The 24,714-nt window shown below is 48.6% G+C and overlaps 1 protein-coding gene across 2 annotated transcripts in view; it reads left to right on the plus strand.

The window, feature by feature from the left end:
- The window catches only part of GRIK4 (glutamate ionotropic receptor kainate type subunit 4), a 159,648-nt gene that overhangs the window by 34,964 nt on the left and 99,970 nt on the right, over nt 1–24,714 (plus strand). For both annotated transcript variants that reach the window (XM_027901778.1, XM_027901779.1), the window contains exon 2: nt 19,432–19,563. In XM_027901778.1, the coding sequence (XP_027757579.1) occupies nt 19,482–19,563 (82 nt within the window). In that variant the 5' untranslated portion in view covers nt 19,432–19,481. The remainder of the gene's footprint in view (nt 1–19,431; nt 19,564–24,714) is intronic.

Raw genomic sequence — 24,714 nt, forward strand, 5'->3', positions numbered from 1 at the left:
CTTTTTTGGCAAAGTCATTAAAGGGGAAGACGGGGGTGGGGGCTTGAAACCTTTTTTGGGAGTTGTTTTATTTTATTTTTTTTTTTTTTTTCTTTATTTGATGAATGAAAATTAAAAGTCTGAGAACGGGTAGAAAGTCCCTGTGAGAAGGGCAGAGCTCCTTCAGGCTGTAGGCAGCTTCCTATTAATAGCACCTGGCACTGCTATTCCCACTGGTTTGGCCATAAAGAACCCCAGTCCTGATGTGTTTTTCCAGCAGGGAGGGGAGGGATCAACCCTGAGTAATGACTACTTTGCAAGTTGAGTATTTATCGACTTTCTGAATGGTGATGAATGGAAATGTGCTTTACTTATTAAAACGAGTAAAATGCCTTTTTTTTCTTCGGGAATTGACATGTTTTTCCTGTCCTTGCTACCTCCTTAACCCTTTTTATCTGCCCTTAATCCATGTATTTTCATAAAGCCAGCCCTATTTTATCTGGAGTGGTAGTGGGCTCTAATTAAGGCCTTTGGGCTTCTTGATGTCCCATCCTACCTGATTTTTCTTGGCTCTGTCTCCCTGCCCCATGAGCTGCATCCTGTGGTTCTGTAGATGATGTTGCCCTGCTGTGGCTTGCCTGTATCTTAAAATGCTTCCTTGTTTGGGTCTAATTAATCTTCCCTTGGTAACTCAGCCCAAAAGAGACAGCTCCAGATTTCAGCAGTCCCGTACAGGAAGATGTGAGATTTAAGAGTGCTGCTCCCCAGAACAGCCATGCCATCTTTCAGGCTTGAGTAACAGGACAATTTTATCCTTCTCCTGCAATTCCCAGGCTGTGTGGGGGGAGGCAGGATTTACTGCTGCTCCTCCCTGCCAGGCAGGGCTGTTCCCCTGACCTTCTGCTCCAACAGCCATGGGAACCTGGACATAAATCTGGGGCTATTGCTTCTCCCAGTCATCCTGGTGATCTCACTGCTGCCTTGTGCTCGCTGTTGCGTGGCTGTCTGTCTGCCCTGCCTCTCCCCCTGCGCTCACATTCCATTTTCTCTGGGGTCCTGGGGCTGTGTCCTTGCTTTTCTACAGCTTGAGGGACACAGGAGGGAGGAGGGTTGTCCTTCCACAGCTTGGGCAGCTTGACATGGTGTGGCCTGAGCAGAACTTGCTGGATCTGGGGACGTGGACAAGGAGGAACTGGCTGGGGCTGGACTGGAAAAAGGAGATGGGGCAGGAAACTCCAGGAGATGGGGCAGGAGCTGCCAAGGCTTTGTACCTTCTGTATCCTTGAAGTTAAGGATTGCTTCCTGGAAGGGAAACCATTTGAATGGAGGGAGGTGGAAGGTCCTGCTGCTCATGATCAAAGGCTTCCCAGTCCTCCAGGGATCCTTCCCTGCTCTGGAATTGTGTCTGTTGTGCTGCTGCTCCCAAAAGCCTGGAGGGATTTGCTGATGGCACCGCTCAGTGATCTTCCAGATCAGAAGGGCTGCTCTGATGGGTCCATCAGCAGTTCCAGATGTGCTGGAATGGTCAGGCAGGAGCCATAAGAGGTTCCCCTCATAACTATTCCCATATGGAATTTCTCTTTCACACCTGGATGCAGCAGCACGGTGTAAATCCACACTGTCATCATCCATAAGTGTGAGTCCTCATGTACAACTGCAGGAGCTGCTTCCAGACCAATAATTCAGGTGATAAGGAGTCCCCAGGTTCAGCTTAGTAATAGCTTGTAATGAGTCCCAGGGAGTGATTCCAGCATCCATAATCCTCCTCCTTGTAATGCCTGTGAGGAACCTGTGGACAAAAAGCTGAATGCAGTGGTGGTAGTGGCGAATATTCAGGGAGATGGAGCAGCATTTTTATCATTAAGTTGGAGTCAGGGTGTGGGAAACAACCACTTTAGGGCAAGGAGGAGGCAAAGGACACTGGGCTGGCCGAGCAGATAAAGGCTCAGACCCGAATGTCGTTTTAGAAACCTCGATCAAAAAACCAAAAAAAAAAATCAGACTCAGGGACTGTTAAGAGCAGACTGAAGGCTCGGATCAATAGGCTTTGAATGAATTCCTATAAAAAGGAAGAGTTTGGTTTAGGCTTTGTGGGCACACTGCAGGAGAATCTAATCCATTGTCCCCAAAGGAGCTGTTCCAGCCCTCCTCTCATCGAGGTGCTCCGGGGTTTTAATACCTGCCAGGTTTTACTGGTGTTGGGAAATAAAAAAAAAAAAATAATAAAAAAAAAAAGGAGAGAAGAGGTGGAAATTAAAGCACAAATGTTCTCAATAAAACAGGGCTAGAAATGGAGGTGGACAGGCAAGAACAGAGCATCTGAATTTACTCTCAGGAGACCTGTAACTTCCCAGGGCATTTTTGGGCTGTTCTCAAGCCCTCCTGCCTGTGTGCTGCAAGGGCTGAAGTCAGGCTGGTGGTGGGGTTTGGGCATATTTTGGTGTCAAACCCTGTGATTCCCATCCAGGCCCCCACCTTTGGAAAGTAAGAGTTGTCTGAGCCTTAAATCTGGGCACAGAAGGGCCTTTCCTCTTGTCTAATCAAGCTCCTGCAAGCTTATTTTCTGCAAACAAACAGATTTTCCACCTCAAAGCTGAGCTCTGTGTGTGCATATACGAGAAACTTCCTTTTTTTTTCACGGTGATAATTCAGTTTTCAGTGTTGTTTCTCGGCTCTCGTTCCCAAATCTCCTTACAAAGGGAGGTGAGACCTTGTAGAGAAGGCATCTTCTCTCCTTGTAGCTGGTAAGAAGTCCCTGCAAGCAACCTCTGAATCCCTACTGGGGCTTCCAGGGAAATGCATAACCGAAAAATGATGGAATTTTGGAAGCTCCACCAAAGCAAGAAAAGCCAGCAGGGAATAATTCCAGTTTTATAGAGGTGGGAAGCAGTGGGAAGAAGAGACAGGGAGTGTTATTTCAGGGTAGGGAACAGGGCAGTTGCAGAGCTAAAAGTGGATGTTTGGAGTCACAACTGAATAGACCAGACTCATGCTGTGTGTGTTGGCTTTTCCAGGCTCACTGGAGGCACAAACATGAACCCACCCACACAGCTTTAGTCTCACTTGCTCTGTCAGACACTGCTGATGGGTGAACCCTGGAAGCTCCACGAGGCAATTTTAAAGGCATTGCCAAAATTTCCCTGGCTGTGAGTCTGGGAATGCCTGCCCCTTGGGTCTACCCAGCTGAGCTGGGAAGCCTTGGAGAAGCATCTGTTATTTTTAGCCGTGGATTTCCTGGGAAGTGGAATTTCCCCACTCGCCAACAAGCTGTGATATTGTCCCTTCCTTTTTTTTTATTATTGGATCTCCTGGACTCCTACAAAGTCCAGAGGCTGGAAGGCTCAAACCTGGAAGATATTTTCGAGCTGCATCTCATGAAATCTTCTCCCTGGTGGTTTTTGTTGGCTTGTTTGGCTGCTTTCCCTTGGGAGGATGGGATGGTTCCGTGTTATCCTGCGGTCTCAGCTCAGTGTCCTGTCAACCACGGGCTGCCTTTGGGATTCTGGATCAGCTGGTTTGCCTCTCTGGGTCTTGGCTTTCCCTCCTGCAAAGTGAGGATGGATAACTGCACCGAGGGCTCCTTGAATCTGTCGCCTTCTGCCCCTTGGTGGAGGCAGGAAAGGGGTTTATTCGAGGCTCTTTGGAGGGGGGTACTGAAATTCCTGCCTAAACCCCGCAGTGCTTGACAGCCTTTCCCACTGAGCTTTGATTCTCTATTTACACATGACAGGAATGAATTGCAGGCACAGTGGATGACTAAACAGATTAGTTACCACGTCGTTAATTACCTTCATCCCCGCACTGTTCTGGCCGATGCTCTGAGGCAGAACAGTGACCCGATGATACCATGTGCTGTGTTGCTTGTCCTGAGCTGTCAGTGGGAGAGTTATTAGAATCCCTTCAGCTGGTAAATCACTGGTGACTGCTTTTGTTTGGTGTGAGAGAGAGCGTTTCTGTGCAGAGAAGTTACCTCACATAACCCATTTGTGCTCGCAGTGAACTCCTGGGGTGACTTTCACGTGTCCTGTCCCGCTGTGGGAGGGGATAGGGATGGCTGAGCAAACTGAACCCCCAACAAAAATCCCTGTGAAACTCAGTGGAGATGAGGATGTTGCTAAAAACTGCTGTTTTCTCATTTTTACTAAATATTAGGCTTTGCTGTGAGAGCTGGCTATAAACATAACGTTAATGGCAGCATCTTCCAACGAGCCCAGCGCTGCATCCCGAGGGCTGGGCTCTCTTTTGGGTGCCCTTCTGAGGCCCAGGGTGGGATTCTGCTGTGCAGGGCCAGGAGCTGGACTTGAATAATCCTTGTGAGTCTCTTCCAACTCAGGATATTCCGTGATTTACTGTGTGGATCAGGGCTTGTCTTGGCTTGAATGACAGGACATGGTGTTTGGGGACAAGGAGCCTTTAGGGTTTCATCTGGAGTGCAGCTGTGGTTCTAAGACATGGCAAAAACTGGGGCTGGAGGGAGGGAAGTGCATTCCAAATGCAGCTGGAGAAGTGCTGCTCCCAGGCTTCCAGCCTCTGGGTTATTCCTGGCCAGAGCTAATGATGATATATGAGCCTTGCAGAACACTCTTCATCCTGACACCTTCACTGAAGAGGTCTGTAACATTATTCTCACTGGGTACAGGTGGCAAAATTAATGCATTAAGAGAGAGAAAGTTTAGCCAAGCAGCAGAGGGAAATCTTGGTGTCCTGAAACAAGTGTCATGCTTTGCCTCGTAGGAGCCATCCCCTTTTCCAGCTCCTGGACTTGGCTGGAGCTCCTGATTTACTAAATCAAGTCCTGCTGTTTTGGAAGGTCAGCAAGCTTTATACCCCTTGTTCATGCAGCTTTGCTTGTCTGTTGGCTTCCAGGAGAGCCCACAAAGTGCTCTCACCCTTCTGTCCCAGCGTCTGCCAGTGACAAAATCAAACACAAGCTTATCATCATCATCATCTTCCTTCTGCTGAGCAGAGCTTTAACCCTCAGGAACTGCTCACAGAGCCTGGGCAGAGGCGTCATCAAATTTTTTAGGGTTTTTTTTTTTTTGAGGGGATGTCAGAGCTTTGGTATGGACAAACCAAGTTTAAGGGCTGAACTACATCGGTGAGCAAGCCCAGCACACTGGCTGCTCCTGAGATGCATCTGAAATTCCTTCCTCCCTCTCTGGATCCTCTCTCAGGGCACAGAACTTTTTGCCCCTCTGCTTTTTATGTGTCCCCTGCCCCATAACTCTCATTTCTTAGCACTTGAAGCCTATTTTTTTTATTTCTTTTTTTGCCCTGCATGGGTCCTGCTTGCACCAAGGCAGATGTGCCTGGCTCTCTCCCTCCTCTCTGGCTGTCAGTGTATATTTAGTGGCAGAGAAGGCAGCACCATATTTTTGGGAAAGTTCTCAGTTCCTGCTGTTCACACCTCACAGCCCCAGACTAGTCTGGCAAGTCCCTTTACTTGATCCTTACTGAACTTGGGGTTTTATGTTTTGGTTTTTTTTTTCTGTTTGGTTCTTTTTATTTCGTGGACTTTTGGGTTGGTTGCTTGCTTGGCTTTCGTGGTGGTAATGATGAATCTAATGCTGTGCCACCCTCCCTCGAGCCTGGGTGTTATCTGTGGGGATTTTTTTCTCATCCCCCAGGCTGGGTTTGGTTCTCTCACCCCTCTGCTGTGCAGGCTGCCTGTGGGCACCTCACTTTTGGTTTGCCTCTAGCTACAATTTCTCTCCTTTATGTAACACCCCTTCTGCCACCCTAGTGCCAGGGGGAACGTGTTGGCCACGGGCACCCAACAAGATGGGGGGGATCAGCACCAGTGGGAGGAGGAAAGCCAGAAACCCTTCAAGAAGCCACCCTCTGTAGCCTCAAAAACCCTCCAGAAAGGCAGAAAAATCCTCAAAACTGAGGGAAACTCCCACTGTGTCGGACACAGGAGCGTGTGCTGCCCCTCTTCGTGTTCATTAAGGAGTTTATCACCTGAAGAAGTCACTGGGGTGGGAAGAGCCCTGTGGAAAATCCCTGCCATTTATTTTTCCAAGCTAAAGGTCAACCTGGCAATCTCCCCTATTTAGATTAAATAGGAAACCCTCCCATCTCTGCTGCCTGTGGACCAATTTTTGGTATTCCAGCGTGCCTGTAGGAGGGAGGGATGGGTTTGGGGGGGGAGATTCTGGTGCTCATTAGGTTTGTTGCTAACTCACCTCCCTCCCCTGTGCTCAGATTTGCTGCTACCAACCACGAGCTGATTAAATGCAAGGCATGGAAGTTAAAGAGAGCTTGAGATTAACCACTGCAGCTGACAGGATGTGGCACAGCCCAAAATTCCAGTCAGCCTAAAATCAAATTAAAGTTTCCCAGCGTGATATTTTAGGAGGGAGGGGAAAAAAAATAATAAAAAATAGATGGGGGGGAAAAAAAAAAGAAAAACCCCAAACAACAAGAAAAAAGCCCCCCACAGAGTTCATCTGGTGGATGGAGTTACATTAAGGGAATGGAAATTAAAGGCTTTTCATAGAGATCTTCAGTGTAATGATGGAAGACTTTAATTATTTCGAAGTGCCTAAGAAAAGGAGCTTGGAATGATTTCGGTGGGGGGGGGGGAGTTGAGCTCTCATAAAAATATCTCTGTTCACAAGCAGTTTGAGCTGTTGTTGGGCTGTGAAAGGCTGCTGTCAGCTCAGAGAGAGGCAGTGGAAAATCCTGTGCCCCCCATCCATCCTCCCCAGGGAGCAATCCCTGCAGGAGTGGCAGTCGGGCTCCTCCTCAGAGGTGGGGGCAGGAAAAGCAAAGACTCCGGTGATGCCAAGCAGCTCCTCCTTCATCAGCCTTCCCAAGGCACTGAGGATGGAAAGGGCACCTGGCTTGGGAAGGGGAGGATGTGGGGAATTGGGCGCTCTCTTGCTGCATTTCAGACAGCCGAGCCAGAGGGAGCATCTTCTGGGCACCCCCCCCGGGGAGTTGGTCCATTGTAGTCCTTGTCACTCATCCAGTTCTTGCTTGGACAGCCCAGGAATTAATGGGGCTTTGTCTGGTCTCCAGGTTGACATGAATTCACGTATCTGGAGGCTTTGCATTCTTTCCCTGGGACTTGGATGCTCTTTTCCTGCCTTGTTGCAAGGCAGAAATGTGGCCTCTCCATGCTCTGAATCCTCCGTGATTTTTGGCTTCTTCTCTTTCCCTGACATGGCATTTTGGGATTCCTCTCTCTGCCTCCATATTCACCTTCCCAGGACGGGGGCAGGAAGCTGCAGGCAGTGTGGGGGGCAGGACTTGCAGAATCACAGGATCATTTAGGTTGGAAAAGACCTCTAAGGTCATCAAGTCCACCCTGTGCCCGATGCCCACCTTGTCCCCCAGCCCAGAGCACTGAGTGCCACAGCCAGTCCTTCCTTGGACACCTCCAGGGATGGGGACTCCAAATCTCCCTGGGCACCCCCTTCCAATGCCTGACAACCCTTTCAGTGAAGAAATCCTTCCTGAAAGACCAGAATTCAACCCCCACAGGGAGCCGTCGGGATGAACAACCACACAGCCACCTAAGGGAAATGAACTCTGTTTTTAGGAGGCTTGGGTGACTGCAGTCCTACAGCAGAGAGGGAGCAGGCAGAGAACTTCAGGGAGAAGCTTGATCTGAAGGGGCTTTGCACGTGCTCAGCCCTAATGAGCAGCTCCCTGGAAGTGCTGTCAGGGGAGGTCCTGCAGGACTCTGAGGCTGGTCATGGGCCAGAGTTAATCCAGCTCTCCAGCAACTGCAAATTATGCCCTGTTTGTTGCTGAGAATGTTGGTTTTTTCGGTCTTTTTTTCCTCCCCTTGATGTTTCAAAGCCTCTCTGCGCCGATCGTTCTTTGCTGCGTTTCCTCCCTGAAGCTGCTGCTGGAGGGAGAGGAGTCCGTGCTGTGCCCTCTGCCAGGCTCCTGGGAGGGGTCCCCTGCAGAACTTTGCAAGGTACAGGGAGCTCCCCAAGCCTCCTGACTTCGGGGCAGGGACTGTTCCCACCCCAGGAACAACGGCAGTTGGGTTTGTTTTTAATTCAAGGCTCTGTTTGCACACGCCAGGCTGCCCTTGCTCTGTTAATAACCCTGTCCTGCACACCGTCTCAGCGTGCTCTTTGAGGGTGTGTTGGTGGAGCAGCAGCAGCTGTTGGGGGTGGCAGAGAGAGCAAACGGCCCCCTAACGTTGGAGATTTAATTCTGGCAGAGCAGGCTGAGGATGGAGGGGAGGAAGAGCTGCTCCAGCTCAGTCCAGGGGGCTGATGAATGATTCCCTTCATCAGTGTCGTCTGCCCCTCTCCCACCAGCACCACTCTTGGGCAGGAGTTTTAGCGTGAACAGCTTTACTTTTGGGGCAGGAGAAGATGCAGAGGCTGCCAGGCTGCCATTTGACAGCAGTTAGCAGCAATCAGCTGGGCTGATGGCTAACTGGGCAGCTGGAATAGCTGGGAGCCTGCTGGGCTCAAAAAAACTGGTTCCAAATGAGCTGTGCTGAATCACAAGCACTCAGAACTTCCTGTGCCTGGAGTGTGTCTGAGCTGAAGTGGATTCCAGAGGGTGGGGGGAGAAAACCCAAGTGGTTCCTGTAAGCTGGGGAGTTAAGGCAGCCTGCAGTGTAGTTTATGCCTCGTGGCTGAGTTCAAAAAGCTCTAATTGATGGTTTTCCCTACATTTAGGGCATGCATAACATCTTCCCCTTGTGTATTCATTGGTGCCTCATGGGAGTTGAGCTGAAGTTGCAGTCCTTCCCTCTGTGGAGAAATCTTTCTCTCCTTTACTGGACTATTATTTTATGAAACCCATAGAAATAAACAGTTTTATGAGCCTGCATCCCCATGAAATTTGATTGGCCATCAGATTCCAAATTGATTAGTGATGGGCACTTCAATGGGCATTGAAAGCTCAGCTGTGTAAGCCTTGTTTTCTCTGTTACTGAGACCAAACCAGAAGTATCTGGATCAGAAGGAGCAAACTCAGGATGTCAGATGTCTCATCTGGCCAGACAGGCTGTGAATTTGGGCTTTGGGGTTAACAGCTCCATTAGAATGTGGTGCTGGGGTTGGGATGGATTATGGGTCAAGATGCAACCAATAAAGTTGGGCTAAGCCTGGTTAATGAGGACAATTTATGATATAGCTGGAAGAGAATGATGTGATGAGGGTTTTCAGAGTGCTCAGCGTGGGCATAACTTAGTCCCTTTGTACTTTTTCTCATTTAAGCAGAATTGATGTCAAGCCAGCGACGAGAACAAGTGAAAAGGCAGCTCTGGAAAGGGCTGCTCCTTGCTCAGTTTGGCAATTGGATGTGGCTGATGAGGATGAGTGCTCTGGGAGCAGTTTGGAGAATGCTGCTAAGTCAAGAGCACAGACACAGCCTGATTATGGCTGACTTGGAGCAGCAGAAAGGCAAGGTGGTCAGAATGAATTTGTTCAGTGAACAAATTCGGTTTTCATGCTGAGGCCACGTCCTGTGCCTTCGTGGGGCTCTGTGCTGCACTTTGGTAATGAAGCCAAGTGATCTTTGCTTGCTGCACACTGAACCCCCAGAGAAAGTCCACAGCTGTGGGGTTTATCCCACGCTTGACTCTTCACAGGGATGGTAAAATTCAGGCTCCATTTGAATCACAGAATGGTTTGGGTGGGAAGGGACCTTGAAGATCACCTTGTTCCACCCCTTGTTCCACCTTCCACTAGCCCAGCTTGCTCAGAATCAGTGGTGATAACCTTTGCTGGGTGTGGAGTTTTACTCAGGGCTTTCCTGAGGGTAGTTTTCAGGGCAGTGCAATCCCCATCAGCACTTCTGGAGATCTCTGCCAGCCTTCAGTGTAGAGGAGCTTGGATCTCTTGCAGGAGTGACTCTGGGCAAGGTCTCTGTGCAGGGAGAGGGCTTTTGGTGACAAAAAAGGGACAAATGGTGACTAACTTAGACAGCAGGACCTGTGTGAAGTCTGGAGCTGCCCAGGAACTGTCTATCTGAAGTGGCCAGATATTTGAGAAGCGAAGGATAAACCAGGCACAGAGCAGATATCTTGAGGCTTATGAAACTCGAGTGGTGCTTTGTTCAGAAGCACTTCTTGTATCACCAGGCAGGCTGCCCATATTCCCTGTTATGCAAAAGGCTCTCCAAGCCTTAAATAAATACATGAAAGGCCACGAGACAGAGAGAGGAGCGTGGTGAGAAATTGAGAGATGCCAGAGCCAAGACTGAGGAGAGAAGTCTTGTCTCCTGCTGCATTTTCTGTGCTGTTATGAGGGGAAAAGCTGAGCAGCTTTGTGCCAAGGATGTGCGTGTGGAGGTTTGTCTGGTCCTCTGCCTGGTGAGGTATGACAGGCTTGGTAAGAAGCTTCCTTTTGTTGGCCAACATTGTCTCTCTTCTGTCCTTTCTCCATCGCTGCTTCGAGGATGCTCCTCCTGCTGAGCCAGAGGAGTGAGGGCTGAGCTCCCCATGAGCTCTTTTTTAGGATGTATTATTGGATTAAATGCAAATCTCATTCCCTTGGGCTCATGCCCTCAGCAGCGACCCAGATTGGGAGGGTAGCAAATATACCACCAAAAAACTTGAGTTTGTCTGGCTGGTCTTTTGCTGCTCCTTGATGTGGGATTTGGTGACAACAAGTAAAATGCCAGAACTGCCTCTTTTTCTCCACCCCGCATGGTTTTGGGTGTTTCATCATCAGCCCTGCCCCCCTGACTGGTGCTCTCTGCTGTTAAACAGTTTAATCAAACACGGAGCTCTCGGGGCTGAAATATTCTTGCTTTTTTTTTTTTTTGTCACCTTTGCTACAAGCAGGATTAAAAGCTCCTCTCATGCAAATGAATGCCTTGAAATACAACATCACACACCCGTCTGGACTTTGATTCTGCTTTCCTGTGCAAGAGTCTTTCTTGCTGCAGGCCCCTCCATCCTTCTTTTGCATCTGCTTGCTGTGTGTAGCTCTGCTGTTGCATGTGTGAGCATCTCCCAACCCCTGCGTTTTCCTTCTCCACCTTTAGCTTTGCAGGTTCCCTTGCTCTCTTGTGCAGGCTGTTCTCCTCTGCCCCCAAGCTTATCACCCCTGTGCTTTCTTGTTCTTATTTTCAGCTTGGCATCTGTCCTGTTTCCCACCTCCTTTCAAATGCATATGCTCGCTGTCATCCAAATGCACCCCCAGCAATTCCTGCTCCATTAAAATACACAAACATCATCCTCAGCCATTCACAAATTGCCTCTTCCCAGCCTCAAAAAGTGCAGGCTTTTTGAGCTTGTATGGATCAAAATGTCCTTTGGATAGATGGGAGATTAATCTATTTGTTTCACTTACAGTTTTGGCAGCTATAAAAAGAAGCAAAACTAGCTTTTTGGCCATAAACCACTTCTTTCAGGTTGATTTGGTGGAGGCTGCTTTGTTTTCCTTTTCTTTTCCTTCTTGAATCTGCCAGGGCCTCTAAGTTAAATAAATAGATTAATCTCCTTTCTGTAGCCCAGAGATCAGGTTGATGCATTTAAGAGCTTTTTCTCCCTCTAGACTTCTGAGATGTTCACAGATCCGATTCATATTTTAGAACTTCCTTCATGTGTAAAGAGACTCGGTGGTGGCAGTAATTCTTCACTAACAGCAAACAGGGCCTGGTGCTCCTTAAGGCTCCTTTTCTTCTGTGAGAGCTGAAAATTTTTTCCATCAAAGCATTTTTGATGAAAGCAGAACTTTTGTGGGAAAATATCGCTCTTTGCAGGGGTGGGGGGAGGAAAAAAAAAAAAACTGCCTAAAAACCCGAAGGTCTCCTTCAAAAGAGAGAAGTTGGTATTTTGCAAGACTTGCGTGTCTTGAAGGTTGAATTACTGCGAGCCAAGTGGCTGAGATGAGAGCAGGTTTCCAAAAGTGTATATACTTATCAGAACAGAACTGTGAAGAAGTGTGGCAGAACTAGGAAAAAAAAAAAAAAAAAGAAGAAATCATTGCTTTTGAAGAGGGGAAAATGGTTTTCTGAGCAGCTCTGTCTTCCGTGGTGAAAGGTTATACAAGGAGTTGAAGGAGAGCTCAGGGAAAGGTTTTAGTTGTTTTTTTTTTTTTTAAGCAGTGAATCATAAAATCACAGAATGCTTTGGGTTGGAAGGGATCTTAAAGACCATCCCTGCCCTGGGCAGGGTCACCTTCCACCAGGCCAGGTTGCTCCAAGCCCTGGCCTTGGACAGTTCCAGGGATGGGGCAGCCACAGCTGCTCTGGAACATCCAGGAACCTCACCTGAAAAAGCCACAGTGATTTGTTCCCCCTTGGAACAAAACTGAGACTCCCAAACTCAATTTTTACCTACTTCTCAGTGTAAGACAATCTCTGGTTTAAAGCCTTTTCCTTTTATCCTGGTGATGCTCTTTAAGAAGGAAAAGCTCTGACTGTTTTCATTTATCCAGGTTGCTTTGCAAGAAGAGACTTGTGGAGCAGCTGATGTTCTGCTCACCGAGGAGTGTCCCCAGGGAGGGATCACTTTGCATTTTCCCCCTTACAAAAATCCCCTCCCTTGTACTTGGTGGTGCCACCTCCCTGCTCTGTCCCTCTCCAGCGGTGTTTTAATGCAAGGGATGACCCACGGAGCCTTCTGCTGGATAAATGTGCCAGGATATTTGATGTGAGAGCCCTGGCCTTCTTGGAAGGGGGGAAAAACAGCTGGTGCACAGCTGCACTCGGAGGGTTCTGTGCAGGCCAGGTGTGGGCAGGCAAACAAAGCTCTTCTTGCTTCTTTTTTTTTAGTTGATTTGGAGTCAAACCTGCCCAGAAACTTTACCCAAGCTAAACAGCCTTGTAATTATTTTTTATCAGTGCGCTTAAAATGGTTAAAGATCATGACGTCAGAGGAGCAGTGCTGGTGTGGACAACTCTGGCCCCCTGTTTAATGAGAGCTGGAAGAAATCCTTCCCTTTCCCCTTCCACCTACAGCCTCTCCTCTTTCCCCCCCACCCCAGAGCCTTGTGGTGATTTTTTGAAGATAACAGCTTCAAGCCAATTAAAGTGTGTCTCACACAGTCCTCGCTGTGGGAGACCACAGTGCTCTTAACTGCTACTGTTTTGTTAATAAAAATAAATTCGTGGCCACCAGGGAGGGAGAGAAAATCCCACGCGGTCTTAGTTTTTCTTGTTTTGTTTTGTTTTGTTTTGTTTTTCCCATCAGTGAGGAGTGGATTGTGGCAGCCAGGGAGGCTCTGACTGGTGATGTCAGGAGGGATGTGCTGGGGTGGTTTGGCAGGTCCCTCTGTGTGTTGTGTCCCCGTCCTTGGCTCTGTGAGTTGTAAATTGTCACTTAGAAGCTTTTGATGAGCGGGAGGGGGACGAGGCACCGGCAAAACTGGGGCTCTGCTGCTGCCAGGAGCAGGAATTGCTGGCAGAGGGATGGAGCATCCACGGTGGGGTGTTTTGCTCGGTGCATCCATCGTTTTCTGCTCCTTGGTGTCGGTTTTCTCCCCAGGAATTCCCTCACTGGAGGCTTTGCTGTGCCTCAGGAGAGGCAGGGCAGAAAGTCAGGGGTGGCAGCAGCACCTTCTGTGTGCCCAGACGGGTTTTGCCAGTGTTGGCAAATTCCCTTGGAAGGGCACCAGCTTAACCCCATTCCCGGGATAAAGGGAGTCAATGAGTTTTAATGCTGTCAAGTGGATGCTGTAATGGGACTTTTGTGAGTGTGACTGAGGGGGGCTGGAGGGGTTTTCACACTCATAATTCACTTGGCTGTGCCAACAGGCATTTCAAGTATTGACTGACCCTGGGAGGCCTGATGGGTCGTGTGATAAACCTGCAGAGGAGAGGAAAATTGAATAAAGATGTCCTGTGACTCAGCCTCAGACTGGAACTGAAGTCTCCTTGTGTTCACAGGTCTGTGGCTGATAATGCTGGGGGGAAAAAAAAAAATAAAAAAATCTAACTTTGAGATAGCTGAGTCTCTGTGCAGCTTGTGTGAGGAATTAGGATGGGTACACAGCGCTTTTATCTCTGAGCAGTGATAGGAGAAGTTGATCAGGCTTTGCTAATTCTGGGGAGGATTGAGGGGGGGTGAGAAAAGAGAGCACTTGGGGAGAGTGGAGAGAGAGAAAGTTAAAGAAAATAATCCGCGGGAACGAGAAATGTCAGGAATACATTTGTCCTTCTGCTTCGCTGCCTCCAGAATTCTTTTCTCCTTGAAGTTTCTTGCTTCTTTTTCTGGAAGTCACGAAGGGTGGAGGGGAAAAAAAAAAAAAAGAAAGAAGAGAGGGATAAAAGAGCCCAGCTAGGAGAATGAAAAAAAAAAAAATATCCATTTTATGTGTCAGCTGAGCAGATGTTTATCACTAATATCACCTTCCCTTGAATCTCACCTGCTCTGGTGTGAAGTGAATGACCCTCCCGCAGCAGAGCAGTGCTGGGAGGGGAAAGCTGGAGCTCCTTTTATCCCCCTGGCACCTGGGGAATGGAGAGACCACTGGGGTGTGTGTGTGTGTGTCTCCCCTGGCAAGGGGAGCAGGGGGAGAGTCGTGGTGGCTGGAGGTAAAGCAAGGCTCTTTGATGCTGATGAAATCTAAGATGAGATGCAGTTTTTATAGGAGCACAGAAACTGCCAGACTGGAACAGAGCTCTGCTTCCTATTGTCAACTCTCCTTTCCTAGTGCTGGCAGCTTCCAGAAGCTGGGTAAGGAGTCTTGCCCCAAGGGGTGATCCTTCCAGCCCTCAAACGCAGCGAGCTGGCCAGTCCTTCCAGCTTGAAGGGGTTTACATGCCATTCAAATCTTATTTTATTTTTTTTTTCCTTTTCAAATTCACTCTTCCTTCTCTTCACAAACCTCGATCCTTCCCTCAGTCTTGCCGAGGCTTTCACTGCAACAATACCCACCAGTAATGATTTACCCATGCTAATTATGCCTTTTTTTTTTTTTTTTTTCTGCAGAGGAAAACATATTGTTGATGGCTCTAAACGCAGTGATTTTTCAGTTTAATTGAACTTACAGCTCCATATCCCCGGGGCAGGCTGGCAATGCAGTTCCTCCCCCTCCCCCTGAGACACACACAGGCACTTTTTGGAGCCCAGCAACAGTCACTTGTTGAAATGTTTTCTTTTTTTCTTTTTTTCTTTTTTTCTTTTTTTTTTTCAGGTTCTTTCCCTCTTGCCTGCTCCATTTAAATCCGAGCCTCTCTGCAGATGAGGCTTTTGCAAAAGGCAAATAGCTCTCTCTGTCCGTCTGAAGAATGAAAAAGGCCCCGTTAAAGTCGTTCTGTTGATATTTCCCGGCAGTTTTGCAGAATTCCTCGCTGCTCTGCAGCTGTTCCAATTTGTTGTCTCAGCTGTGAGGATTTACTCCAGCTTTGCCTGAGCTGCGTTTTCTCACCATTCATCAGGCTGCTGGTGAGATCCATCAACACCAAAGCCACCTCCAAGCTGGTGTTTGGGGTAAAACTCAGCCTCCCAAGCGCCTGGAGAAGCCGCTGCCAAGTTTTAAAGGGTGTTTGTGGTTCCTCTGGAGGGGTTGCATCAGGATAAAGCACACATTTGGGAAGTTTTCTGGAGAGCCTGGTCCTGGCACTGCCTCCCAGTGCAAGCTGGAGATGGCTGTGCCCTGTCTTGCTGGGATTGCAGCCCATCTGCAGGGCTCCCCAGCTCTCCTGTGGCAGGGCAGGTGGCAAATTCTGCAGGTGATGGTCACGTTCTGCAGGGTGAGGGTGTTTTTGGAGGTGTAGACAGAGATCATTGGCACAGAGAAGCTGTGGCTGCCCCATCCCTGGAAGTGTTCAAGGCCAGGTTGGAGCAGCCAGGACTAGTGGAACGTGTCTCTGTCCATATAAGGGGGTGGATTGAGATGATCCTTGGGGTCCTTTTCAACCCAAACCATTCTGTGATTCCATGAGATAACAACGTACTGGATTTTCTGGAGTGTCCTTGGCAGGCTGGGCAGAGGGAACAAGTAGAGAGGTGGCTGCTTTTCAGGGACTCTTCATTATCAGCATGGCAGCTTGAGGAGGGTGGTTTTTCTTCGGTGTGATTTGACATTTTATTCTGCCTTTTGGCTTTTGCTCCACTGTCTAAGAATTTTTCTGCAAAAATCTCCAAATACCAGGACGCTGCGGTGATAGCAGTGAAGAAGAGCACCGTCTCACACAGTCATTAAAAATGCATAAGTAGTTTCAGAAGCAAGTTGCTCCCTCTGAGAACCAAATCGTCCATAATTCTGCTTGGTATTTAGGGACTTTTATCTCCAGAGAGAAGGCAGAACTCTTCAGGATAGCCCTGATTTATTTTATTCTCTTGAATTTTCAGAGCTAGAGATGAAAAAGGGGCTTAACAGAGAAAGAATTACATACTTGTGCTGCACAGAGAGAAGCCAGGGGGTCGGCTCACGATCCACCAGCTACTCAGCAATGCACCCACCGCCCCCAAGGACCCAGCAAACTCTTTTCCAAGCAGCCCACTCTTTCTGGGGGTAGCAGATTGAGAGTGCTCTATAAACAGCTGTCCATCAACCAGGCTATCACAGCATGCTGTCAGTACAGTAAAGAGGAGCCATTACAGCAAGAGCTGTAAATGTACAGGCTGTGACATGTTCTTGGTGGAAACTTCAGCAGAGGAAGTTGGTTTGATTTATTTTCAGCAAACTGTGCCGAGGATGAGTTTGGGATAAGTCATCTTCACATGCACAAGACTTAGTGCAGCAAGTTGCTATATATCCTTGCCTCTTAGAGTGTTTTCTTGGCTTCCTTCTTTGAAGGAAGGTTATCTTCCCTCCCTCTCTGTGCAGAATTTCAGACTGCTCTGGAGTTAATACCCAAAGCTGTACCTCTGGTTCCTTGGTGCAGCTGGGCAGAAGGGATGTTTTATGGCTCCTCCTGGGGGGATGAGAGGCACACAGATGTAAGGATGCAAAGGCTGCTCTCTCCCCTTTCCCCTCTCCTCCTAAATGTTGAATCCCAGCCTCTGTCCCCTCTGCTCAGCAGTGCAGCTGCGGTTTGGGGGTGGGGGGAGCCACCCTGGTGTTGCACTCCCCAGGTATTTTCCAATCAGCCAGATGGTCCGTGGGCACGGCTTGGAGGAGCCTGCGTGGTTCTGCTGTTTTGGCAAACCCCAAGGTGTGTGTTTCTCTCCCTCCCAGCTGCTCCCAGGGCTGGTGCTGGAACATCCAAGCGCTGGGAAAAGCCGTCTGGAGCGGCGGGGAATGCGTGAGGTGGAGGCAGCATCCCCCCTGTGCTCCATGTTCTAGGTAATTACAGCCCTGCTGCTCGTGGAGCAGAGCTCAGCAGGTGCCCTGTATTTATTATTTAGCTTGCTGTTAACTCGAAGCTGGTGGTGCACAGGCAGCTGCTGCTTCCCTGGGAACGTCTGCATTCAGCTCCTCACCAAACCTGGCTGCAAACAGGACAGGGGGCCTTGAGGGTCTGACCCTCAGAGCTGGAAGTCACAGGACCTTCTCCCAGACCTTGTGCAGTCTGTCTTTGCAGAGTCTGAAGTGCTAACCACTTGTTTGAGGTGGGTGATTCACAGAGTCACAGAATCACTGGGGCTGGAGAAGCCTCAGTGCCACGTCCAGTCCTTCCTTGGACACCTCCAGGGATGGGGACTCCACCACCTCCCTGGGCAGCCCCTTCCAATGCTTGAAAACCCTTTCCATGAGGAAATTCCTCCTGATGTCCAACCTGCCCCTCCCCTGGCACAGCCTGAGGCTGTTCCCTCTCCTCCTGTCCCTTTTTCCCTGGGAGCAGAGCCCAAACCCCCCAAGTTCTCCCCACTCCTGTCAGGGACTTGCAGAGCCAGAAGGTCCCCCCTGAGCCTCCTTTTCTCCAGGCTGAGCCCCCCCAGCCAGGGCTGTAACACTGGTGTGAGTAAATTTGACCTGATCCTGCTGTTTTCTCAGTATCTTGGAAAGTTGTGAAATAACCCCTTCAAAGTGCTCAAATGACATGTTGCTCCACGATCTGTCTCTGCTGCTGCCAACGCTTCCAAGGAACCAATTTCCCATGTGCTTAACCTTTTAGGGCTTTTCCTCCTTAGGAATTACTCTGTAACTCCCACTAAAAAAAAAAAAAGGAAAAAAGAAAGAGAGAAAATTGCCATTGCCCTTCTCTCAGGGGTGGTTGATGATTTCCTGGTGGTTTGGGGGAGTTTCTGCTTTTTCAAAGTGGGTTAAGCACACTGAAATCAGGATGCCCTTCCAATGTACAACTGACATTTCAGCATGGGATCCGTCAATTTTCTGGAACAGAGAGGATTGGGATCCTCTGGTGGTGGGAGCTTCCCGAGGGAAACGTGATCTAGAAAATTATCAAACCCCAAAGAGTGGAGATGTCCCAGTGCACCCTGTATTGTCTTTATTTCTGTGGCCATGTCTCTGTATTTCCTGTCTGTAAAAAGGGATAGTCCCTATGGAGACTGCTGAGATAAGCTGGAGGAAGTCTAAATGTAATCTAAAAATAGATTAATTGAAAAATTGCAAGTAGAAAGCTACATCTTTTTTTTTTTTTTTTTTCTCTTTTTTTTTCGGACAAAACTCCTGGTAACTTCAAAGGCAGATTAAAGACTTTGCCTGTGTCAGGACTTTAATATTTGGCCCAAGAATTAGACAAATGGAATAGTGTGAGAATGTTTGCCAGAAAATTGGAGAAGGGAGAGATAAGGTAACAGATGAAACACTCAAAGTCAGCGTTTAAGGACATTGCTGCCTGTGGAGATAATTTTATCAACTCGAGAGACAACCGTTTTTTTTTTTCTACAAAGTAAAAATCTGCCCTCCATGTGGCTGTTTAAAATGGTAGATGTTACAAATTTGTTGAACTGTGCTGTGGGAGTCTGCTCTGGGACAGCCAGTGCCAATATCTGTGCTAGTGATAAATCTGTGGATCCTCTGCCTTCTGCTCTTCATTTTGATGGAGTTTTGACTTTGGGACTTAGACCTCTGTGTGTTGGGGTGGGGAAAAAGATTGTCCTGATCTGGGTTTTGTGGTGAATCCTCCTGTTCCTGAAAGGGAGGGAAGGAGGTGTGACTGTCATGGGGGCAGGAGCATTACCAAGAATTGGTTTTTAGTTTGGTGAGGCCAAAGTGACTCTCTGTCTGTGCCCACACTCATCCCTCACATCATGTCTTGGTATGAAAATGTTTTGTCCTATCCTAAAACCAGAAGTCAGTTTTAAATTTTGAGTTTCAGGCTGTTCTGAGTGAAAAAAAAAAAAATAAAGAGGGGGGTGGGTGAGAATAGAAGTTAAGAGATGTGACTCAATATTGATTTCCACTTGTTTTTGCTGAAATGCTAAAAATGCCAAGATGAAATATTTGGACTTTTCCTTGTGTTTCTTTTCATTTTTTATTTTTTTTTTTGGTTAGAAGCTTTTTGCCCAGTCCTGATTCCAATTCCTGAATAATTCATAGTCCGTAAATAGCTTGGGTAAATAGATTCTTCGTCCCAAGGGCTTGGCGAGCTGGGGGCAGTGCCACCCTGCTGTGAGGGGCTGCAGGGGGGGCAGAGGTGCTCACAGGGCTGTGTGTTGTGTCTCTGCAGAGTTATGTCATGCCCAGACCACCAAAGGGCTCCATGAGGATTTATGGAAGATGCCCCGTGTCTTGGCGCCTCTGGTGCTCCTTCTGCTGTGGCTGATGAGGATCTCTGCCAGCCCCCATTCCCTGAGGATTGGTGAGTACAGACCTTGCTTCTGACTTGTGTTTGAACACCATCCACTCGCTGTTTGGCCACTCTGTCTAGGAATTCTTGGACAAGGGAATGCTGTGGAGGTTCCCTGTCTTGGTGGGGTGCTCCCTGTTCAGGTGGGGTTGGCTCATTTGCTGAGCACTTTCGTGTTGGAAATGTTCTCTCCTCCCTCTTGACAATGTCCCACCTGCATTTTGGAAATGTTCTCTCCTCCCTCTTGTACATGAAATTTGGTTTGTGGTGAGTTTATGCCCTTGCATTGATATTTTTTTTTTTTTTTTACGGTGTCAGCGTCGCCTGACGGGAATCTCGTCTCGTATAAATCGAAAGCCACCCCTCAAAGAGACACTGAGGAATTAAACCTGCCCTCCTGTGCTCCAGCCTACCCCCCTCAGCTCCACATAAAGTGAGCCAGTTCACTGTCACTGATGTATTTGTCCTCTGTTGATGAGCGACAAGTTTTTGAGTCCAAACGGCCCCTCGTTAAGCGATGCCAAAAGGACGTGAATAAATCGAGATTTCTCCATTTGTAAGAAAATCCTCTGCATTTGGTCTGCTTTGGGTTGTATTAAACAGTGTTCAGGCAGAGGCACCACCCTCTTCCCTGGCTGCCTGTGCAGGATTAGGAGACAGAAATGCATCCAGAAAGCCTGTAATGAAACTTGCCTCGAAAGTATTGACACTTTGCTCTGCTGTTTAGAAAGGAAACTGCTTCCCCAGGCTGCTCCCTCTGCAGCTCCCAGCTGGCTTTATTAACTCTTTGCTGCACATAAGCAGCAAATCTATTCCTGTCCCCCATTTGCACCTTTCAGGGGTGACACCTGAAGCAAAATGACCTCTCCCCTCTGCTAGTGGAGCGTGGAGCAGCTCAGGAACCTGGCAAGGGAGGAGGGTCTGTGCTGGCAGGAGCCTGGCAGGGCTGTTTTCTGTCCCCAGCAGCTGTTGAGTCATGTGCAGCTCTCACACTGCACGGGCTCAGCTCCGCAGGCTGCATCTCCTGGGTATGGGCAGATCCTCCTCTGGAGCCAGCAGGCAGGGATGGGGGTGGGTGGTGAATTATCAGGATGCTGAGGTGGGGAAAAAAAAAAAATCCCTCTTCATGCCTTGTGTCCCGTCTCTGGGGGTGGGGCTGCAGGTGCTTGGGGAAGAAGAGACTGGTGGTTGGCCACTTTCACAACCCAGAGTGGAACTGGAAGGGGTTGGAGAGGTGGGACGGTGCTTTGGAGGTCCTGGTTGAGGACTGGAAGATAAAATGTGCCCTGCAGCACACCTGCCAAGTGGGTTTAGCTCCCACCTTCCAGGTCTCAGCTCGCTGGGCACTCAGGGGTTCCCCACATGGAGTTGTTGGGGGTTTGATGAGTGTTGTTTCTTCGAGACACAGTTTCATTTTTACAGCGTCTCCAACAAAAAAGTTCATAAAAATAAAGCAGAAAATAAAAAGAGGGGGGAAAAATATTACCAGCAGCCCTGAAATCATTCCCAAATGCATGCTTTTGGCAAGGCAGGGAGATATGCTATCTAGCAACATAAATCAGGGCTCTGCATAGGAAAGGAAAAAACAGACCAGAATGAACATTTAAATATTCAAAGAAAATGCAAGCTAATATTTAAAATAATCCTCGAAGCCATCTGGTTGCTGAGGTGCACAGTTAGATGGGAGGTGGACATGGGCAATGTCCTGGTGGGTTCATCACCAGGAAGAAGAGATGATTTTCTGCAGCACTTGCCTTCCAGGTAGGAGGAAGCACAGTGGTGCTGAGTCAGGGGCACTTGGCTTGTGAACCAAACCCTGAGCTTCCCTGCTGCTGCTTTTTGGGGTTTTGGGTGGATCTTGGCCCTGGAATTTCCCAGTGGAGTTCCTAGGCAGCAGATTGCCTAATCTTTGAGCACACAGTGACGGGAATTTTTGCTGGCCTGGACGGGGCCCACAGCGAGTGTTGCTGTCGTGGTTTTGCCCATCAGCCCATCCTTGGGGCTGAGGATGGTTTTGTCCAGGTAATTTCTGGACAAAAAGGCCAATCAAAAGTCCAGTAACGCCTTTGCTAATTACATCTTCAAGAAAACGGAAGAGAAAGTTGTTGGCGCAGTTGGAATTGGTAGCAGCAGCCATGTGGGGAGAGAAATAGTGGGCCCGAGCAGGGCCAGACTCCCTCCTCCCCTGGCTTGGGCCGGGGTGGGGGGAGCAGGTGCAGCACTGAAGTCCTCCCTTCTCTCTTGTAAGAGAGTGAAGAGAAAAAAAAGTTTAAAAGACGGACTGTTTGGACAGAAACCGCTGTGGAAGAATTCCAGCCAAAAGATAACGGAGCTTCCAAGGTCGGAGCTGGCGGCTGAAGCTGCAGCAAGGGGCGAAAGGGGGGGGCTTGTTTCCCCCCTGCCTTTCTGCTCTCTCTCCTTAGCAGGGAAAAGACTGAAAAGTAATCCCTGCTACTTGTAAAAGCTTGTTGAAGTAAGGAGACCCCCTATGCAGCTGATAGAAGAGTCTGTGGATGTACCAAAGAGAACCGAGACTTCATGAGAAGAACTGAAGTGAGGCAGAGTCCTGGTGGAGATTTGTGACCCTGAGGGAAACCTGTGCTGGAGCAGTGACGACTCAGGTGGGATACTGGGATCCGTGTGTGTGTGGATCTATACTGCTGTTGAAGATTTTGTAACCCTGAGAAAATCTCATGCTGGAGTGAGACGGCCCATGTGAGATGCTGGAACCCGTGTGTGTGTGGGATCCGTGCTAGACCCATGCCGAGAAGTCTATCAAGGACTGTTCTCCCATGGGGAGGGACCTCCATAGGGAAACAGGGGTGGACTCTTAAGCCATTATCCCCTGTAACCCTGTGGAAGAAGATCCATAGTAAGCAAGTGTCCCCTTGCAAGCCTATGGAAGGAAAACCCTTCAGGACCTGGGTAACTCTCAGCCTTGGGTCTTAGCCCAGGAGGGGGGTAAGCCCAGCCCTGGAAGCCAACACAGAGCGAGAAGGAGAGAGAAGAAGTTCCAACTGCAATGAAAGTGCTGCTGCTGCTGAGGATCTGCTACTAGAAGGAGAGAACTGGAACTCCAAAGATACAAAATGAGACTACTTCTTCTCCTTGGACTAGTATAAAAAGGGAAGAAGTATTTCTGTGTATATATAACATTTCAACTTAAGTAGAAATTGTTATAGATATAATTCTTTAATTTTTAATTTATTAGTAGTTTTTTGTTTTACTAGTAATAAATATGTATACTATTTACCCCAAATCCTGTCTCTCTTTTGTCTGCAAATACCTTCTCTCAACTAGTAGTAATTGTGTGGGGGGTGGAAAGAAAATTGACCAGAAGCAAAACCACGACAGTTGCATTGCAGTGAGCTTTAGAGGCATCATCTGTGCAGAAAAAGGAAGCAGAGCACTGGCTACAGGGTGACCTTCCCCGTGCCTTTGGATGCACAGGAACAGGCTATCTTTGCTCTGTTTCTTGACATACAGGAAAAAAACATCGGTGCAAACTGGTTTTTTTCAGCCTCAAACTCTTGTGTGTTCCCTTCTGCTCCAGTCCTGGAGAAAAACCTCCTTGTTACCATTGTTCTAGAGACTTTTGTGTGTGGGGGGAGAAAGCTATAAAAGCTTTATCCAAAAGGGTGATGTTTTACTAGGAGTGTCTCTGGTGTGTCCCTCAGCTCACCTGCTCTTGCCTTGGTGAAGCATCATCTCCACAGGCGCTCAAGAGCTGGTTGTGCTCAGGGTATGAAGAAGCAGGCAGGGATGAGCACGTCCTGAGCAGTTTTAAGAGCTCCAGGAGGCGTGTAAGGAATTGCCTTGAGACATCCTGTAGCTCCTGAGAGAGCCTCCCAAAATATCTCGGGACCCCGGTAATTTGTGCTGTGCCCTTGAGGACACGTTGTGTTGCATCCAACCCCACCAAAAGCTGGAGAGAGAGGCATCTCCCCCCAGCCCTGCTTTCCTGCAGCACACAAAGCCTGTAGAAATAATCCTGGGTTTGTTTTCTCTCTGTTCACTCACGCTCAATAAAGTGTCAGGAAATCTGCCTGAGTTATTTACTGAGTTATTTACTTGGTCTTACGGAGCAGACAGTCAGGGCCCTAAATTGGCATTCTCTGGCAGGATTCATTGGGTGTGCTAACAGCTCATTTAAAATTCATATACAAGCCAAAGTTGTAGTTTATACATGGCATTGTCCTAACTAGCAGCACTGACATATGATCTACTGGCAGAATCCTTGCAAGGCCTCCTGCAGCTCTTTAAAGTGCTCCTGTCTGTAACTGCCTCTGTAAATCCCTTCCCTGCCTCTGCCTCCTAGCTTTGCAAACTTTATACCACAAGTGAGACGCAGCTCTGGCATTTAAAGGTATTTTTGGGGGGTGAAACTTGTTGTTTTTCTGCCCCATCCACCCCTGGCTCAGCTGGTGGACAATCCATCCCAGTGCTTTGTGGTTTCATCCACCAGAGAGGCAGTTGGTGGTCAAAGCCTCCACGAGTCCAAACTGATGCTCAGGTGTCACCAGAAGTGCCAGCCCGGGACGTTTGTCCCTGTTTCCAAAAATTCTGGAATGCCTGAAGGGCTGTGAATCTCCTGCACCTGCTCTGGTCGTGGAACTGGAATCATGGAGTGGTTTGGATTGGAAGGGGCACAAAAAATCATCTCATTCCAACTTCCTACCATGGGCAGAGACACCTTCCACTAGACCAGGTTGCTCCAAGCCCTGTCCAACCTGGACACTTCCAGGGATGGGGCAGCCACAGCTTCTCTGGGCAACCTGTGCCAGGGCCTGCCCACCCTCACAGGGAAGGATTTCTTCCCAAAATCCAATCTGAACCCATTCTCTGCCAGTGGGAAGCCATTCCCCCTCGTGCTGTCGCTCCAGGCCCTTGGAAATAGTCTCTCTCCATCTTTCTTTTGGCTCCTTCAGGCACTGCAAGGCTGCAGTCAGGGGTCACCCTGAAGCCTTCCCTTCTCCAGGCTGAACATTCCCAATTCTCTGAGCTTTTCACGTCGAGAAAAATGTTCTTGGGATCCCCCAGAGCACGTGGAGCTGTGGGAAAACCACTGGAATGCAGCTGTGTGTGCTGAAGTAGCTGGCAAGAGGCAGACTGGAAACGTTCCCTCCATTCCCTGCTTATTCCCCCGTCAGACACCTGGGCAGC

The sequence above is a fragment of the Empidonax traillii genome, unplaced genomic scaffold (genome assembly GCF_003031625.1).
Source record: "Empidonax traillii isolate 1590-97213 ecotype Southwest subspecies unplaced genomic scaffold, ASM303162v1 scaffold812:size654646, whole genome shotgun sequence".
NCBI lineage: Eukaryota > Metazoa > Chordata > Aves > Passeriformes > Tyrannidae > Empidonax > Empidonax traillii.